The 20,380-nt window shown below is 35.6% G+C and overlaps 1 protein-coding gene across 1 annotated transcript in view; it reads left to right on the top strand.

Moving 5' to 3' along the window:
• The window catches only part of LOC145689150 (uncharacterized), a 50,364-nt gene that overhangs the window by 5,630 nt on the left and 24,354 nt on the right, over window positions 1-20,380 (top strand). Inside the window, exons 3-8 of the mRNA XM_081763282.1 lie at window positions 1,366-1,543; window positions 5,250-5,485; window positions 8,918-9,080; window positions 14,650-14,753; window positions 16,840-17,066; window positions 19,353-19,603. Coding sequence (XP_081619408.1) covers window positions 1,366-1,543; window positions 5,250-5,485; window positions 8,918-9,080; window positions 14,650-14,753; window positions 16,840-17,066; window positions 19,353-19,603 — 1,159 coding nt within the window. The remainder of the gene's footprint in view (window positions 1-1,365; window positions 1,544-5,249; window positions 5,486-8,917; window positions 9,081-14,649; window positions 14,754-16,839; window positions 17,067-19,352; window positions 19,604-20,380) is intronic.

Here is a 20,380-nt window from a genome sequence, read left to right on the forward strand (position 1 = left end):
TTCTATAAAACGTCAAAGTTTACCACCAAAAATGTCTGTGGTCGGCTTTAGACACTACCAAATCGCAAGCAAAGGATGCTTCTATCACATTCATGAAAATTCGGCCTAATTTGCACCCAAATTCTTTCTTGAGAATGTTACGATATTTTATGGTTTGGTAAAGAAAAAGTCACGAAATTTCATTTTGGAATTTTAAGTGACACCCTGATTAATTTTTGACGTGTAATGAAAGCAGTATATGATCTGGCCGTATCGATTGTAATGCTGCTCATAGCTGTCCAGCTATTCAGAACATAAATTGGCATTAATTGTTTGATTAAGAACCAGGACCCCCCCCCCCCCCCAATGAACTATTGCTTTGACATCTCGTCACACACTCAGATGAAGTTCGGGTTGCACGTCGATGGTGACGATTCGCAGAAATGGCAGATAGTCTGCGACATTTTACCATCCGTTATATAACCCAGTTGTTAATGTGTGTAAAGAACTTGTTACTTTTATATCGTGTAAGCAGGGAAATGGATCGTGATTCGCCCTTCTTATTGATTTGAACTTAGCTGATGTGGAATCCAATGATCGAACTGTGGTAAATCCCAACACCTTTGAGCCTTCTTCCAACCATTGTTATCTGTGTATTTGGAAGATGTATGCTAATTCTGCTACGGTTAGCTCCCGGCTCTTATGCCTTGCTCAAGATTCTCTTCGGAAACACTGTTGGTCGATCAGATTGTAGAAATCTTGACAGCTTCTGTTTCTGTCCTGAACGTTTTGAAGCTAGCGATAACATGGATTAATTGTCAACTGTATATGCCCCATATACTTTCCAAATGTTGCAACCGCAGTGTTTACCTTAATCGAACTCAAAATACAATATTTAATGTGTTCCGTATCTGTTTCTAATTTGATCCACAGGCTGCCTTAAGATTCCCTCGATTACATGACCAGCGATTTACACACTGGCAGCACCATCTGTGAGATTGTAGTCCGCGATCGTGTCAAGATCGAGTAGAACTTTTACACGCACCCAATTCTTACCTTAAATAGAAACCTACGTTTTTATTTAAGGTAAGAATTAAAGGTAATGTTTATTAGTACAGCAAGGAAAGCCCCACTCATTGTTATTATTATTATTATTATTATTATTATTATTATTATTATTATTATTATTATTATTATTATTATTATTATTATTATTATTACATTTCCTTAAAAACCTAACTCTTTACCTTATACAGAAGCTCCGTAATACGAATTGAAAGCATGATATGAATGTAAGAAATTCGGAAGAAGCCAGTTATTGAAATTTTTTTACACGATGTAAAGTGTCATGATGAAGTATATTATAAATTGGTATCTTTTTTTCAGAATATATTGGAGCTTAAAACGGTCTCAGGTACAGATGCTAGTAATGTGGAACGACGGCAGCGAAAAGAGAAACGTCCATTTTCTCCAGAATTACCTGCTGGAAGTAAGAAAACTCTGGACAAAAGAAAAGGAGCGAAAACGCTTAAGAGGCCCATTAATAAGAAGAAAGGCAGTGAATGTAAGTAGTCCTAATTCGTTAGTATATTTTCTCATGATTTTTATTATTATTTTCTTTTGTTTCTTTCTATATGAAAGTATTGTAACGTTCAGTGGCATGTGGTGGTTCTAAAACCAACTGAAGCAGTCGAATTTTTAAAAGCTGTACAAATACAAATATATAATAATATTACGTACAGTATTGCCCCTGGAATCTGAACGCCTCACTCAGAACTCGAAAAATTTGGAATACGAACGCTACTTTGAAATCCAAGCGCCTCAGAATTCGAACAACTTGGAATACGGTTGTTACTCTGAAATCCGAACGCCCAACATGTATTTTATGTGCGTTTTTGCGCACGTTTCCCCCACATTTTTCGTTCAGTTTGTTATCGAAAGCTAGAGTGAAAGGATCTCATGTGATTTTTTGGTGCTAATTTTATGCCTTTGTATTATTTTTTTAAATATAATAATAACTTATAGTTCGCTAAGAGTCCTAAAAAGATGTTATTAAAGTATTATTATTTGTTAATATTTTACCTTAAAATCCAGTGTATTTATTGTTAAAATCATTCGTGGGACCCAGGAACGGATTAATCAAATTTCTATTATTTTTGAAGGGAAAAACTTTACTCGGAACTCGAACACGGTTCTGGAACGGATTTAAGTTTGTACTCCACGATATCACTATGTTTGAATTTGTAAGTTGCATATTTCTCTGTGAAATGCACGAATTACTACCGTCTGGTTCAAACCTCGTGACATTTAAGTTTTTTAATACCCAATGAGAGTTACGAGAAGTTCTCTAATACTCGATGCTTGGGAGAAATATTGTGGGAAGTAGTATTTGCACTCAAAAATGTCTGTTAATAGAATGGTAGTGTATGTTCAGGAAAAAAGAAAATCTTTTCTAAATAATTAAAAAGAAAAGCATGATTCTACGTACAGTGCTTCATTATATTATTATAAGATTGTTTCTTCATATACAAGTCAATCTAAACCAGTGTTTATTCTTTCACCTTTTCGATTTGAAGCATTTACTTCGTTCTTCCATCTTCGTTTCACGTTATACTTGTACACGAAAGGAAATTAAATCCGACAACGTCGCTCTTATGCGCCATTGGCTTTCGTCAAACGTCAAGAGGTTTGAGCCGGACTGTAAAGTACAATATTGAAATAACAAAATAATAATAACTTTTGGCGAAACAGGAATTTAATACTTAGCGGTTCCCATCCTTCCCAGTTGCGTGCCACAATTTCCCCAAAAAAGTAGTAGAGGAGACCGGAATTGGTTTTGACAACTAACATAATTTGTTTTATAAGCTAAATTTTATTCAATTTCGTAACTTTTTCTGGTTCTTAAAAGCATCATTTTACGGTATAATTGAAGTTTTAACGTGTCTTCCAATGAAAAATTGACCCCCAATCTCATTGCTCCAACTTCCACTCTAAAATCCGCCTGTAGGCACGACTATCCGGGAAAAATGCAAACTTATTCTTTAAAGTTGTAATACCGCGGAAAAAAAGTTGCGAATTAGGGAGACTAAAAACGAATTTTAAAAATCTAAAAACGAATTAAAAAATAAAATCGGTTTATATTTTCCAGTCGTGCATGTGCTCTAAAATTTACCGAATTTGGAAGAATTCACATTACTGCGATACTTTTTAATCTTATTTAACTTGCCAATATTTAAATGAATAGGTAGTCGAATCTTACTCAAACCGATAATGATCTAGAAAAAAAGAATTGTTTAAATTGGTCAAAGTATTCCGGTCGTGCAATGGCTATCAGTTCTTACAGCAAGGGCCTGAATTTCTTAGAACTTCGAGCATTTTCATTCAGTATGCTAGTTCAACCTGCATTGACAGATTCAAATTATTGTCTCCAACGAAAGGACGCAGCTAGACAGTTGAATCTGATACATTATTTCTCTCATAGATATCACTATGTGCCATGAACGGCTTATTACCAATGGCGCAATATTTTGTTTTGCCGGAAAATTTTGGAAATACCCTCCTAGTTTGAAATGTGTGATGTTATAGCGATGTCTGTTTATTTATTTATTTATTTATTGTGAAGAATAATATACTTAGATATAGTAAGATTGTATGTGGTGCTCTATAATATAATTGTTGTTTAATAGGTATAATTACCATTTGACAAAAGTAACGTAAAGATTTAGTAATAAACTTAACCTAGACGTAGACGTATTCTATGACTAGGAAGATGAATTATTCTACAAGTTTTCAGAAAGGTATGGCAAATTAAATGTAAAATGCATTTTTTATTAAGAATAAATATAGTTGTTATCCGTATCTGTGAGCATTATGTATTTAAATATCGTTTTTAAACTAAAGAATAAAAAACGCTGAAATTTTATGCCATGCAAATATCGGCAGGGGTATGTTGAATAGTATATCCTGTGATACCACAAGGATAACAGTGTTCCCAGTCCAACATAAATTTGTATTTTGCAAATAGCACAACGTCAGGTTTCGACGGGCAGTCAAAACGTTTCCGGAATGTTGTTGTAGTTTTGTCATTTGTGATGTAATCACAATGAATCTGGTACAGTCAGGATGTCTATCGGTCACGAAATCAGAAAACGGTCATGAAAGTCAAGAAAAAGTCACGAAATTTAACTTTTGGGTCACGATTTTTTTTTATCTGTACAAATATAAGTACAAATTGGAAAATTTTGTTCTTTAAAACGTCAAAATACACCACCAAAAATGTCTGTGGTCGGCTTTAGATGCTACCAAGTCAAAAAAGGCACGCTTCTGTTGCATGAAAATTCGGCCTAATTCGCACCCAAATTTGATCTTGAGAATGTTACGAAATTTTATGGCTTGGTAAAGGAAAGGTCACGAAAAACTCACAAAACTTCATTTTGGAATTTTAGTAGACACCCTGACAGTACAGTCTGTAGGCTGTTTAAGTTTGAATTCGAATTGAACAGGCCATAATAGGCACGAGTAGTATGTAGTGGTCAGTTGGCGCAATGTCGCAATTCGAGCAACGCACAAATATCAAGTTCATGTGCAGACTGGGGAAATCTTGTTCAGAGTCTTTGAAAACTTAAAAAATAGTTTAGCACTATCGGATTTTTGAGCTCTTCTCAAAGCTAAACATGACTTTAAAAGTACCCACTTCGCTACAGTAGAAGAGAGAAAACCAACGCAACGGCTAAACTTCAAAATACACCAAAATAGGACTTCCGTCGGTGTTTCCAGCAATGTGTGTGTGTTCCGAAGATGCCTTCTTTGAAGGCATTTAAGTAAATGTCTGCTTTTATAAAGAGCTACAACAGAATTCCAGGAAGTTTTTGACTGCTCCTCGTATTACATACTTCAAATCTACATATAAAATAAAACTTACAATACCACATTTATTATTCAGTGTTGCAAACTAAAGACGCCACAGTGTCACAAACATCAAAAGTCAACCAAATTTGGGAGGGTTGAACAATAGTAATAATGCAAGCGAGATGGTCATGGTAATGCGTATTCGAAATACCCAAATGTCGAGTACTAGGTCATATTTCGAACAATTAGAAACAAAGTTACCAAGGGATTGAAAATTTTTCAAAGAACTTTATTAAAAAAAAGAAAAAAAAGATGTTTAGATAAGTGTCACATCCAATTACGCACGTCGTTTTCAACGGTTTTATAATACCGTTTAGTCTTTAGTCCAAGCATTTAGTTTTATAATAGTCTTCTTATTTCAGGGTCATCTAAGGACAGTGTTTCTGCCGATGTTGGTCCAAATGGAGAAAGTTTTTGCTGTGACAAGTGTAAATCGCCGTACATCATCAATCCTGGGAAAGTGCGAAAACCACAGAGTAAGAAATGGAAAAAGCCACTGCCGCGTAAAAGAGTGGATCCTATTACAAATAAGCTGCTAATACTATGCAATGCTTGCGGATTAGCAATGGATCGGCCACAAAAACAAAGACCGAAAAAGGTTTGTTCTATTTTAAGCATAAACAGTAAGTTAGAATGTGGCCAGTAGTTTGAAAATACCCATTTACTTACTAGTTTCTATGCGTCTCATAAAACTGTCCAATGCTACGTTGTGAGTGTGTAACTCTGTAAATTTACGAAGTGAAACCTTATTGAAATATTTAGGTTTCCCACATGATAATCATAATGCTAAAATAGTATCAAACGTTTCAATTATAAATTTTTGCCGTCACTAGTAAATATTTTCTTAAAAACATACCAATAACTTTAACAACCATCTCCGGAAACCTATGGAATATTTACAACTGGTTCGTGCGAACTGGTTGAATGACACCACTGTTCGTGACTCGGATCCTTACAAGAAATAAAATATTATGTAAAGAAAAGTACTTAATAATAAAACTAATCTGATTATGCCTATACATATTTATCGAGTAATACATTGAAAAACTTTTTTATCCAAAGGTGTCATTTGTTTTGAAGTATGTAGCTAATAATATGGCTTCAATGTTAGCTAACTATATAAATTAGTACTTAATACTGAAGATTAACCTACTGAATTTTAGAAGTAAATTTGGTCAATAAATCTGCCCATGCAGAACTATAGTTATGAAGCACCTATCAATATGGTAGTTATGCACTGTTAAAACTGAAACGAACATTAATACCAGAGTTAAGGAATACATAAGACATTCTAAGAATCAGGGTTCGGCATTCTTGGTTGTCGAAACATTGAGGGATGTCTAACGACAGGATTAAGAATGTCGAGATTATCTACCAAACAATGTCTTTAATAGAAGGGACGTTATATGAATCATTATATCAGGACAAGAAAGTCTAAATTCAATTTAAGTGCGATAAATATGGATAAAAATTATGCGACAGAACACAACATATTCATTATAGATCTGCACATTTGCCAGTTACCAATGCAAACACTAGGAAGAACTTTTTTCTGTATGGCATACGACTTGTTCATTGGAGTCCGAATTACAAAAGAAGATTGACTACTTGCTGAAGCGAGGTAGTATGAATAGGTATCCAAAGTCCATTGTATCAAATTCGTATGATCAAATTAAAAGAGTTTTGTGTTCCGCACTTCCAATAGTCCTGAAACCGAAACCACAGACATGAAGTGGGTTGGTCTACCTCTGTTTCCCAGGTTGACAGCTGCATTAAATATGATCTTTACACAATATGGCTTCCGTACCCGCTTTACCCCCCCCCCCCTCCCTCGTTAAACATTTGGAAAGAAATTTTACTCAGTTTAAGAGCTACTTCACTGATCGCAGCGAAAAATGAGGTGTTTATGAAAGAAAATGCAGTTACCAAAGAGGAGTATTTAGATATGACAAAGAGAAACTTCAAAATACGGATTAAAGAACATCTTAGAAATACCAAAGCAGAACACCCGGTTTCAGGACTGTCGAAACATTTGAAAGAAACACAACAATATTGACGATTCAAGAATTTCATTCGGGGCTAAAAGGAAAATTGAGGGACTCGTTTTCGAGAGACTTATTTATTTGTTTAAGTTAGATGAGGGATGGTTGAGTAAGGGATAAGAGGTGATAATTGAGAAATACAAATAACATTGGCATAGAAATAAAAACACTAATATAAGTTGGCAGCTGACAAATTGAACCCGCCATGTTGTAATATGCTGTTTCACCATTAGATAAGTAATCAGAAGTTTGGACAAGACACTTTTTCGTGCTGCTCGATCTTGGTGAGTCCGCCCCTTTTACTTTCCTACTGTTTTTATTATTCATTCTTCTGTTCTTAAACTTCGTGATCAAGGCTTCAGGGGAGAGCCGAAAGCTAGATAATGCAAGGTGCTTTCAGGAATTACAGTTATCTGTAACTAAAATAATTGTAAGAATTTCTGAACGTGTTAATATCAGAGGCACTTTGCTAGGCAATTTGCCACCCCGTGCAATGGCATCATTCCTCCACTCTCCCATCTTTCTCTAGATAGAACAAATCTTAAAAGCCACGAATTAAGTATGCTACTCCATTATGAACAATGAAGGGGAGGGAAAGAGCTGTCGCACTCAGAAAGGCCTAAACACTACAAGTACAGTCTCGTCTGTGTTTTTTTTCTTTCTTTCTGCAAATCGTCGCATGAGAACCAGACGAATGTAACTCCATTTTCGTAGATTTACAGGCGAGAGGACAAAAGTATTATTTTCTTAGAAAGATATGTTTTTATTAAGATGGTAATTGAGCTACATTACAACAGATGACCGACAAGGAGAACAGATGGCGTTACGTTCCATTTACACCAAGTGGGGCTTTCAAAATTGTGTTCAAACATGAAGAAAACGTAAACTGCATTTTTGGAGTTACGTTCCTCTGGTTCTCATGCGACGAAATGATAATCTATCATGTTAGTGAAAGATAAAGCAAACATATTTGCAGAGGAAATATGGTAATTCTTCTTCTAGAGTCAATATTAAGCTCTAGTGTCAATATATCAGTTTGCATTTCCAGTGCATCTAGTTCTTTTATCTTTATTTCTTGATTTTCCTTCTACATGTATTTAAAAAAAAAAAAAAAAAAAAAAAACTTGTTTCCACCTTCAATGATAAGGAACTTGTTTGTGACAAGACGAGACTAGTTTTCATATCAAAACTGTGATAACTAACAATACACCAGCTGTTAGTGAAGCACTTCATGTTGGGATTTGTTTGACCATTTGCTGTAGCACTGTCTATGTGACCTTAAACTAATGAATGCATCCTAAACATGATTTATGAATTTAGTATTCAAATAGAAGGTCAGCTTAGTAAATTTAACTACCATCATCATGAAGTCTGTTTCCGACAAGAACTATTTATTTTAAATAATATAGTTATGACATTTTGCCGCTCGGTGCAAATGTATGTGTGGCACATATGGTAGAGCCGACCATGGTTAACATGTTTAGTTGAATCGTTGCGAAGATAATATAGAAAGAATATGTATAGTATGAGTACACAGAAATCAGTTTCAACTGACCGAAGTATGATGGAGGATCACGTAATTACAATCGAAGGAACAGTAGAACAGATGGAGCAAAGGATGGAAAGTATAAAGAATTCTACAAGTAGTCACTAATCCACAAGTAGTCTATGTACAGACTGTCACCAATACTGCCATTTTGAACGCCAGCCTGGCTGTCTACTCCTGGTTCTCTCCGTGTAGTTTACTAAAAAGAGGAGCAAACTGTTACATTACATAATCCAGTTGGAAATGATTAGTATATACCTTTGCTGCGATGGAAATCAGTTAAATAAAAATACTGAACGTACACCTTCTTTGGAAGTATCACTATTACTGTACCTAATTTCGGCATCAATCACGTCATACTTTAAAAGTGTAAAATATTCTACTTTTGTGAATTTCTATCTCCGGAATCTTACATGATTTTTTTTTATTTATTAATTTTTAGGTGATACCATCTGAAGAGGATAAAAGAAAATATCTGTCAGAAGCTTGTTCCTTTGCCGTGTCGTTGGCTAAAGCTTTACATGATCCAGATGCTGAGAGATTATATTGCCCTGCGTTCAAGATTAAAGCATGCAGTTGCTTACAGAGATATATCATTGGAAATGGTGAGTATAAATAATACGTAAGCTATACCCCATATTATGCTAATCCCCAAAAGGAAATTCATGTTTTATAAATCAATGAATAACAAATTTTGCAATATTAATCTACTGTAATATGAATGCTTGAAGAGCAATTTTATCAAATAAACTTCAGTGTACTCACTTTCACTTCACCAAATTTTTGTAGATCGTTAAATATATATATACAGGGTGGTAGGTAACTCCACCGACAAACTTTGGGAGGTGATTCCTTATTTGAAATGAATGAAAAAAGTGCTAATAAACATGGGACGAAAAACGTCTCCTTTTAGAGTTATGAGCTGCCGAAAATTCACGTTTCGAAACGCTCTGCCTTAGAAACTACAGGACCGATCCCAAGCGGTTTAAGGAATTACAAAGTAACTAGTATGCGCTCTATCTAAATATCCATGTTCTACCGTGGTCCGTTATCGGCGAAACGAACTGTAAAAAGAAAGTTGAGGTATAGTGATACTCCTTTAAGTACTAATGGCGCGTTCGTTTCGCCGATAACGGAGGATGTTAAAACATGGATATTTAGATAAATCGCACACTAGTTCCTGTGTAATTCCTTAAACCGCTTGGGATAGGTCCTATAGTTTCTAAGGTAGGGCGTTTCGAAACATAATATTTCGAATTTTCGGCGGCTCATAACTCTTAAAGGAGACGTTTTTCGACCTATGTTTATCAGAACTTTTTTCTTTCATTTCATATAAGGAGTCACCTCCCAAAGTTTGTCGGTGGAGTTACATATATATATCCACCCTATATATATATATATATATATATATATATATATATATATATATTAAACATCTAATTTTAGCTGACAGCATTTTCAACACTTCAATAAGGAACAGTATTTTGATAGGGATAGGCAGTATGGAAATAGCACATGTTTACACTTATAAATAAAAGCATTTCTTCGCTCCACAAAATGCTTCCCGTAAATCTTCGTTGTTCTTCGTCGTCAGCTGTTGGTTGCGACGGTAGTGTCAGTGATGATATTGTTGAGTGCAAATTGTTGCATGTACCCATCTTTCTACTAACGATGGTCTTTTTATCAAATTCACTTTATCAATATTATGAAGTCTTGCCGATGTTTCAAAAGGCCCGATGTTGGGGCATCGTTGTATTTGGTATACCGGATGTGTTCTTTCATCCTAGTGAGTGTGTTCCTCTTTATCATAAGTTCTTTTGGCATATACACTCATGTCCAAAGTTATTGTCGCATGTCTATAAATATGTTGTTGTAGGAATATAATTTGATAACGAATTCGACCGGTATTTCTTATAATGTTAGTATGTGTATAATCGGCAAAAACATGTATGTGGCAAATTTCATGTCAAAACAGCAGTAAATAAGAACTAATAAAACGAAAATAAAATTTTCTTGTTCATTTAGCAACTTTTTATTTTACTCATTTTAATTTTCGTATTTATGATTCTTTTCCTATGAAATTTACCACAAATATACATTTCCCGATTGTACACATAATATCAGTATTAAAAGTACCCTGCAAAATCATTAGCAAATTATATTCTTACATGAAGACAGTTATAGATATGCGACAATCATTTTGGACATGAGTGTACATGGCATTTCATAGAACATGTGAACTCAAGCGGATTGGTGAAGAAACTTTTATAAACCTGTTGAATTTTTCTCGATGTTTTTTTTAGGGGGGGGGGGGGCACTAATGCTTCCCAATTATGCATCCTGGAAACTTCTCCCCACTATCAAGTCATTTAAAATATCTGAAAGACTCAGTGTATAACATTGATAAAATGAAATTGATCAAAAAATAATCATTCGTAGAAACACAGGACATCCAGGCATACATGATAGTTTGCATTCGAACGAGGGGACTAAAATTAAATTTGGACATGTACATTCTGGACAGAAGTTGAAATAATGTCATTGATATCTTTGCTATCACCGGCCAGCAACCACTAAAGAAGAAAAAGGAACATTTAAAATGTGTATTCTGTTGAGCAACGAAATATTTGTATTTCTGAGTGTAAACATATAATTGCCATTAATAAATAACTTGTAGATGCTCTAGGTTGCATATTTAACACAGAGAAAGAACATATTTTGCATCCGGTGCTATTGTATCCTTGTTAAAACGTAATATTTGATATTTCAGCCCTCGCTGGGGCCATGAACGCGAACACTCCTATTGCAAACTGGAAGAAATCACTGAGATATTATAAAGATTTTAATCCTGTACTAACGAAACACTCCAAGTGTCCATAAAACACTAAATAGTATTTAACACTTAACAGTTCGAACTATGTCTGTTCAATATCACAATATTGCGAGTGGTGATAATATTTAATAAACAAACGAGAAGGCTAATACTCACCACAAAAACAGCAAAGTTTTCTTCATGTAAGATGCGCTTTCGCAAGAACCTTCCTCCATCATCAGCTTACTTAAAATTCAAAGAGGATTTAAAAACATGAAGGAGAATGTGGAAAGGTTAAAAAAACCGGTTAAAAGGATTAAGAAATGTAAAGCACAAATCTTCTGTCTAAAATTAAACTTAAACATGCGAATGGGAGCAGTGTAGTTGGGAGCTATTTCCCCTGATTTTAATGGTTAGTTCTCGAGCTTATATTCCAAACCTCAGTATTTTATTAAAAAGGTACAAACAAATATTTAAATTATCAAAAAATACGCCAAAAATAAAGATATACAGGACGTAAATCAGGATCTAATTTTTCTCAGTCTGTTGTTTTAGGTTTTATTTCAAAAACTTGAATTATCAGCAAATAACACGATTTAAAAATCTCACAATTTCATCCCCTAATGTCGCAGTACTAATGCTCCCGTCTATCCCTATGAAGCATTATCTCGAGTTCCGTAAACCAAGGGGGCCGCGGTCGCTCAGTGGTAGAGCGTTCACCTCTGGTGTTTGGGGTCCCGGGTTCAATCCCAGCCCCCGCCAAGTGAACTTTGTGGTGGACAAACACCGTGTGCGTGGGTTTCCTCGGGGTTCTCCCGTTTCCTCCCACTTTCTTCATTCCACCATTTCATTCATTACTCATTATCACCGTCTCCTTTAGCCTAGCCGGCATAACCGTGGGACGTAAAACTCAAAGATTTCATTTCATTTTTTTTTTTTTCGTAAACCAACAAAATAGAACCGAGGTGCTATTCCATTATTCCATGTACCGCTCGTTTGTGGGACATGAGTGCAAGCCCCAATCCCTAGCACAAAGGAGGTTCCAGTGGGTTATCCGGACTTTTCAGTCAGGGAAGACACGTTGATTCCTTCAGTGTGGCGCGCGTGCGGTCCAGAACGTCTAAGGCATCACAGACCTGTTATTCCTCCTCATGGTGCTAAAGGCAGCCTGTCCATCTAAGAAGATATGAACGTTGGAAGGAAAGATTCCAACACCTAGATTCGTTACACCCTGTAATTGGTGGTGGGTAATAAAAAGATAAGACAGTATGAGCTGTTGATGAAATAGTAATAATTCAGTATTCTAGTGTATTCTCTTGTTTAGCTTCCCCAATTTGTGAATGTTAATTAAGAACTTCTAGACAATAAAGCACACGAAAAGTTTAGAAAATGGGCCATACAATACTTCCAAAATGCTATGAAATAAACTGTTTCCAGACCTTTTCACATGGGTCAGAAATCAGGGTGCACAATTTATTATGTCATAGTTTTCAAGAAATAAAATTTTCCGCATATTAGAGGTCTTGAAAACAATTGTTAGTTCTTTAAATTAATTACTAAGATTCAAAAAGTGTTGCTGAGCGCAACGAAGACCCTTAACTTCGTTTCTGTAAGAAATTACTAGAGCTCGGATTTGAATGCAGTAAAAAATCTGAAAATATATACTAGAAAGGTAGAAGATATACAGTATAAATAAAATACACCGTGTTTCAAAAAGAATGACTAATTTTGGACGGTAATAATTATGGCACATGGGACGTGCCGGCAAGGAAATGAGTGTTGTTTGAATGGGTGTGGCTTAGAGTTTCAGAAAATCGCCGTTAGATATCACTGCGTCTTCTCAGTTTGCAGTCAGTCATAAGTAGGATTGCTTCCGCTCAACAGAAGGCATTTTGCGTGCTGCAGTTTGCAAAGACTGAGTCAGTGATTTCGGTCCAGCGTGTTTTTCGTCGGCGTTTTAGCGTTGATCAGCCTGCGCCCAAAAACATTCGTCGTTGGTGTCGCCAATTTGAAGAGACAGGATTGTGCAAAGGTCGGCCTCGCATTTCTGATGAAATGCTAGATGTTGTTGGATGTAGATGTTGTTCGTGCTGCTGGTGGTGGACACGTAGAGCATTTGTAATAGCATAGCTAAAACTTGAAGATTTGTGAGTATTTTGCAGTTCATCCCATTTTCGTAGTGTGTTTTTATCAGTACATACGGATTTTTAAAATCAGGTCTTTCTTTTTTAAACATCCTGTAATATGAACTTAAGAAAAAGCTTGTTGATTTTAGATTCTCTTTCTTGTATACCATGCGCAGAATGAATATTCACGTTTATAGTAGTAATAGTAGTTTATAGTAGAATGAGTTTATAGTAGTAATTTTACAGCACAAATTCAGGAATATATGAAACACAAACTGGTGCACATAAGCACTTGCTAAACTGAATAAGGGATAGATTTTGGATAAATTTGATTTATGTGTTGTTTGGTAATTGATGAAAGTTGTCATTAGCCTCACAGATATCTCCTAATAGTCATCGTCCTGAGGTTTACTTGGTTTGAAAAATACAAACACCGTGTGCGTGGGTTTTCTCGGGGTTCTCCCGTTTCCTCCCATTTTCATCATTCCACCATTTCATTCATTCCTCATCATCACCGTCTCCTTTAGCCTAACCGGCATAACCGCGGGACGTAAAACTTAAAGATTTCATTTCATTTTGGTTTGAAAAATATGCTAGGATAGAGTATCCCATTAATTGTGATCGTAAAGAGTTTTTTTGAAAGACAGTGACAGAAATTATTATTCCCGTTCAGAGGATAGCAAAAATACTTTCTTAAGGAGTGTCCAGTTCACACGAAACTACCGATTCAGGGCGTTAAAAATGTGAAAAATGATTCGTAACTTCATTATATCTAAAAATAATAATAATAAAAAAAAATGGGGGCGGCGGTGCCTTAGTGGTAGAGTGTTCACCTCTGGTTTATGGGGTTCTTGGTTCTATACCAACTCGCGCCAAGTGAGCTTTGTGGTAGATAAAACACCGTGTGCGTGAGTTTTCTCAGGGTTCTCCCGTTTCCTCCCACTTTCTTCATTGCGCCATTCATTTCTCATCATAACCGCCTCCTTAAGCCTAGCCGGCGTAACCGAGGGACGTAAACCTTGAAGATATATATGCAAAAATATGCTTTTACCCGTAGAATATGCACTAACTTTCAAAATATGCATTTGGACATTCGCATATGCATTTTTAAAAAATCCGGACCCTAGTAATTACTTATCAAAGTTCAAATGTAGATGTAAGGATTTTCATACGAATATTCTTTTTGTTCTAAAAGTAAACAATATCTGAATCTTTTCTTTATCTTTTACTTTGAAGGTGATCCCGAAGGCTACAGGGAAAGAGCTCGCCTTCTCTTGCAGTTCTTAAAAGATGCTAAGAAACTAAGTCAACAGAAGAGCTTTCTCTTGGATCGAAAGGAGGTACTGCTTATTTCAGTTGTTTGGCATACACTATAATTACCACTAGACAGAAAACAATGTGACATAATAGAGGAAAATGAGGCTGTTGGACTGACTGGAACTCGCCGCTTATATTTGTTTGCTGAGCAGTTAATTTGTTAACCTAATTACCAACCAGATAATTCTTTTAGTTCCATCCAATGACCAGATTTTTCTGTTATTTCATCTAGATATTGTTTAATTTTTCATTTATTTGTTTATTTTGGTAATACATGCGGTAGCAAAAGAACTTAAGTTCTTACAAATTCTGTAGAGTAAGAAGAAACTTACTTTCAGTAATTTCGAGGAGTTTGTGTACAGTCCGCAGCAAAAAATCTGCAACATGAGCATATAAGTTTATTGCGAAAGGACGAAGTCTTTTGCTCCAAAATAAGTGTACACGGGAGGACGACGAGGTTTCTCCTAGTGTGATTCGTGCTACTCAGACCAAATGTTGATTTCCTTGGCTGTTAGGCGTAGTTTCACAATAAACTTACATGCTCATGTTGCAGGTTTTTTGCTGCGAACTGTACAACTGCAAACATAATTATGTTGGTACCACAAAGCAAACCTCTTAAATGGTAGAGTATAGCACTCTCTTGCAGACCTGTCAAAACAACTGAAAGGAAAACGATAAGTTACTTCATCGCGCAAAATCGCAAATGTGATGCATCTTTGAAAGATTTCTTATTATATGTAGTAAAATTCATTAAACACAAATCAAAACCGTAACCAATGTGCGTTGCGTTGGAATTATTATGTAATTTTTGACGGAACTTTATATCTGTGATGTACTCGAAAATATTTGTAAAATTTTTTCTTCATTTCAAAGAATTTGTAAATAGTTTTTATTTTGATTGATCTACCGATCGCATTTTCTCATATAGTTAATATTTATTTATTTATTTGCTTTAGATATGTGATTATTTTGACAAAATTTAAATTCAATCTGAGTATAATACTAATGTATTAACCCTTTCTGATCTGAATTATGTTTTGGAAATGAAGGAATTTTTTACTTCGATGAATTATATATTTAAGTCTAAGGAAGTAAGAAAACAATTTTTTTCCCTCAAAATTATATATTGCCAGGGCGCTATAACTACAACGTATGAGACAACTTGGAATCATTCGGCACGATACATGTGCTACGAAAGCCAAGGAAGCTTGTGATTTCAAATGGAATCACACGGTCAGAAAGGGTTAAATATGCACTTCAACATACTTTTTTTTTTTTTTTGTTAAAAATCAAAATTTGTTTACCTTTGCAGTGGGTCTTGATGTCTAAAAAGAACTTGCCATATTTCTTGATTTCATTCATCCCGAAGTATTTTACTACTCTGGGTATATTTCTTGAATTAATGCTTGCTCATTTGATATTTGTTTTTCTTCTGGTATGCAGGAAAAAGGTATCTTCAGCACTAAAAGTCAGGAATGAGTAGATTAGTAAGGTCAACCCCTTCTGAAATGCCGCGACGTTCGATAAAAGTGAACAAGTTTTGATTTTTAATAAACAGTAACAATATTAATTGTTGTCCTTTTACTTATGATATCGCATATAAATAACTGTACGAACACTCGATAAGAAGAAACAATATGGCAGGTAGTATGCGAGAGACACATAACTTCTGAGCTCTCGAGTTCATCTTACGTGTTATTATTGTATTACATTTCAAAGAGTTTTTCACTTAAGTTAGAATAAAGAATAATTTCGCCTGTGGTTATTCTTATCCTCCTATGTACAGTTTCGTTCTAAAGAAACTTGATCACCTAGCTCTCTTCGAAGGGGAAATACATTTCTTAGATAGAATTAAACCAAACGAATGCTGCGGCCAATTGATATCTTCATTTCAAGGAAGCGGTTGAGATAATATGGCCGGCTTCTAAGGAGAGATTGGTGACCAAATTCTTTTCAACAAGTCTACACATTCCTTATTGCACCTCAAGCTAAGTTCCAGCAAAGCTTGAAACGCCAGTTTATTATTATTATTATTATTATTATTATTATTATTATTATTATTATTATTATTATTATTATTATTATTATTATTATTCCTTGTATTTGCAGGGCGAGAAGAGAGCAGAAGAGAAAGTAAACGTGGAGAAGGATTGTAAAAGCAAACCTCAGGTGCCTCGTGGATTTGTAAGAAGAAGAAGTAAAATATTTGAAGATTTTGTTTTAACAAATAGAAAATACTTAAGAGAAGAACTTAGATTATGTGAAAGAGCATGCCAAAGAATTCTTATGTATTCAAATAATTTTTTACATAAGAAACTTAAAGCCTCTCCAAACAGGTATGCAATTTTATTTCTGAAATGCTTCTTCTATTTTTGTAATTATTTCACTTTTATATTATGAAGTATTATTGAAGAATCTGTTGCAAGAATGGGAATTAAATAATTAATTTAATATATCGTCGGTCCAATGCCAAAACCGCGAAGGTGCAAATGTTGCTATTTTCACCTAAGCTCAGTTTTATGTTATTTGGGGCACACAGATTCCAATATCAAAGTTCCATTTGTGAAATATGAGTATATTAGAAATTATCGTCAATTCCTAAAACATGTACCTAAGTCTATATACTGATTTTTCGGAGTAAGTTGAATATTAAAATTCTTATAACTCAGAATCAAATTCAGCACATTCGCGGTTTTGGCATTGGATCGACGATATTAAAGTTCTATTTGTGCAAGAGTAGGTAGAGCATAGATAGAGCAAATTTCAGTCCAGAATCGTTTCCCATTACCAGTTTTTCTTGTAAAATACTCTATAAACAGTATTTTACAGAAATAATTACAATGATGTAACTTCTCTAATATAAAGTAGAGAAAGGTAAACCAAAGCCCGAGCAGTCTGGAGCAGAATCTTAACATAGCTCCGAAGCAAGCTAGGTGGACTGGGTTAGGAATCCCCAATGCTCCACACAAACAAAGAAGGGGTTTGAAAGTCACAGAACTCCAAAGCAAGCTGAGCGGGAAGAAAGAAAGCCTAGAGATCCAAGGCAAACTAGAGGCTTTGGGTTACGTATCTTCTAGAGCTCCAAAGCAAGCTAGAGGAGAGGTTGACCAGTCGAGACTGATAGCTGTCGTTGAAATCCTCTCGGTCATATAAGTGCTTCAGGTGAGGCAGAGGCGCTGCTGTTCCCTTCGTCATGTGATCATTAGTGTCGCCGTCATCTACGTCGTTTGCAGCTGTAGTACTCCACAGTAATGTGCACGTGGTGGTTATGCATAAATAAGAGTACGTGTTGGGTGTTTGTAAACACAAGCACGTGGGACATCACAGTATCCTTATTCACTTTGTTAATATCACTTTACGTCATATGTCAGCGTAGATGTGAATGACCCCGTGTTCTATCCCAAGCCATATGAGTTTGTGGTCCCTGTCCCTGGGGATTTTCTGTTTAACTCTGATATTCTTATTCTAGCAATTCGTTCATAATTTACTTCTATTAATAATCGTCTCCTTAGCCTAAAGAACATAACCGTAGGCCAGTAAATTAAATATTTCATATTTATTAACGGGAAATAAGCATGAGCGCGAAATTGCGAGGCACATGTCAAGGAAGAGAAAAAGAAAAAGGCTGATTGCTTATTATAAAAGAAGCATTTTATTCTTGGTTCGATACAAGTACATACCTTGGCTATTTCTTCATAGTCACTTTGAAACTCCAAGCATTTTTGGTAGAGTGGCACAAGCTCTCATAGATCCTCTGTGTGGAAATCTGGCGTGAGACTTCAGCCAGTCGTGAACTTCACTGTCATTGGGATGTAGGGAAGCAAGCAACCTTTCCAAGTGAAAGAACGAAAAAATCAGTCTCAGCACGGCAAAGTCAGGACTGTATGAGGAGGGATTAAAAAGTTACAGTCAAAGTTTTTGAATTGTCTCAATAGCACGGGAAGTTGTGTGTGGACGGGCATTGTCATGAATCCAGACCGTAACACTCCTCGTTGCTGATTTTGGATGGCACGTCGCAGATTGATTTGTTTGGCAGTATACACCTGCTGTGATATCAGCTGCATTCTGTCCTTTTACGTTGAGACACTCATCACAGACCTGACCTCACATTTAGCGGGACTTCTTATGGCAGAAATCTTTTCATTTCGCCTTACTTCTATTCTGAGGTACTCAATTCCATACTGATAAATTATACCTCTGTTGCAGGCACAGAATACTAGAGGATGCTTGCACGCACGTGCAGCTTCGTCAATGTTGCTTAGTTTCACGTTATTTTTATTATTATTACTTTTTATATAGAAACACCTATAATATATAATGTGGATATTTGGAATTTTCATATCCTCTACTAGTAACTCCTATGACAGATTTGGCCCATCTGCCGCCTTCCTCAGCACATAAGCCAACTGGAATATTTTTTAAAGGTTTACTTTATGTTCTTTAAGCATTTGACAAAATCTACAATAGCTATAAATAATTTATTGTAATAGCTCGATAATTGAGGAATTTTGGACCCAGTTGATAATTTGGTTTTCTTCAACATGCCAAGACATTTATTTCCTATGTTTACTATGTATTTTTTTTGAAATACCTTGTACATATAGAGGAGTTTGTGATTTCAGAGAACGAAGACTGGAAAAACGGAACAGTAAAGCAGCACGAGGGCTTCTAAAGCCCATCTCGGAGCTTCATCAGGAGAATTGTTGTGGTGATAAATGTGTCAGTCTGTCCTTAACGCATCCCATGTTGTTGGAAACGTGGCGGAAACAAGCCAGCTTAGGGCAGAGGGCAGCTCGATGTGTTCTTGCTGAAATGCTCACTCCATCAGGAGGAACAAAAGCGAATTGTTATAAGTTTATACAGATGGTAACAGGTATGTAAATGCTTTGTTTCATTTATTATTATCATTATTATTATTAGAGATGTTTAGGCAGTAAAAGCATGAAAATTAGGCAAGCAAATAGACACTTATAATTGAGAAGCAGGCATCGAAATAATGAACATAAACATTCACTGAAATACAAAATCTGTTAGAAAGACCCTGATAATTGTTTGTATATATATATATATTAAAGGCATGAAATAATTTCAATTTGCATTTAATAAATAAATAATTTGTAGCATATTATCAGTATACCTAGCAGTCTAGTTTTACAGCACTTTACACACATCAGAGTGAACAAAGAAATTAGTGAATAGTTTCAAATGATTAGATAAATTTAGATAAATCTAAATTAACTTTACTTACGTGCATGACCTTGTAGCGGGGGAAACGTGGTGGTTCAGTGGTAGAGCGCTTACCTCTGGTGCGTGAAGTCCCTGGTTCGATCCCCGGCCAAGTAAGTTCGTGGTGGACAATATCTCGGGGTATTCCTGTTTCCTCCCACTTTCTCATTTGACCAATTCTTCCATCATTATTCATTTGCTTTAATTATCGTCTCACTTAAGTTGCAGCTACCTGCTGTAAATCTGTGGCTTCTCAGACGTTCGACGTTTCCACCCAAACTGATCTTGTTTCCGACAAAAGTCCAGAAATTCAAACACCAGATGCATCGACTAGCGAACCTCCCAACACCCCACCTAACAGTGTTTCCGTTAGTGTTCTTTCAGGTTGTCTTCGGCGAAATCCACCTCTTCGCTGCTCTATATG

Source organism: Thermobia domestica, chromosome 7 (assembly GCF_964235325.1).
Source record: "Thermobia domestica chromosome 7, izTheDome1.hap1.1, whole genome shotgun sequence".
NCBI classification, from domain to species: domain Eukaryota; kingdom Metazoa; phylum Arthropoda; class Insecta; order Zygentoma; family Lepismatidae; genus Thermobia; species Thermobia domestica.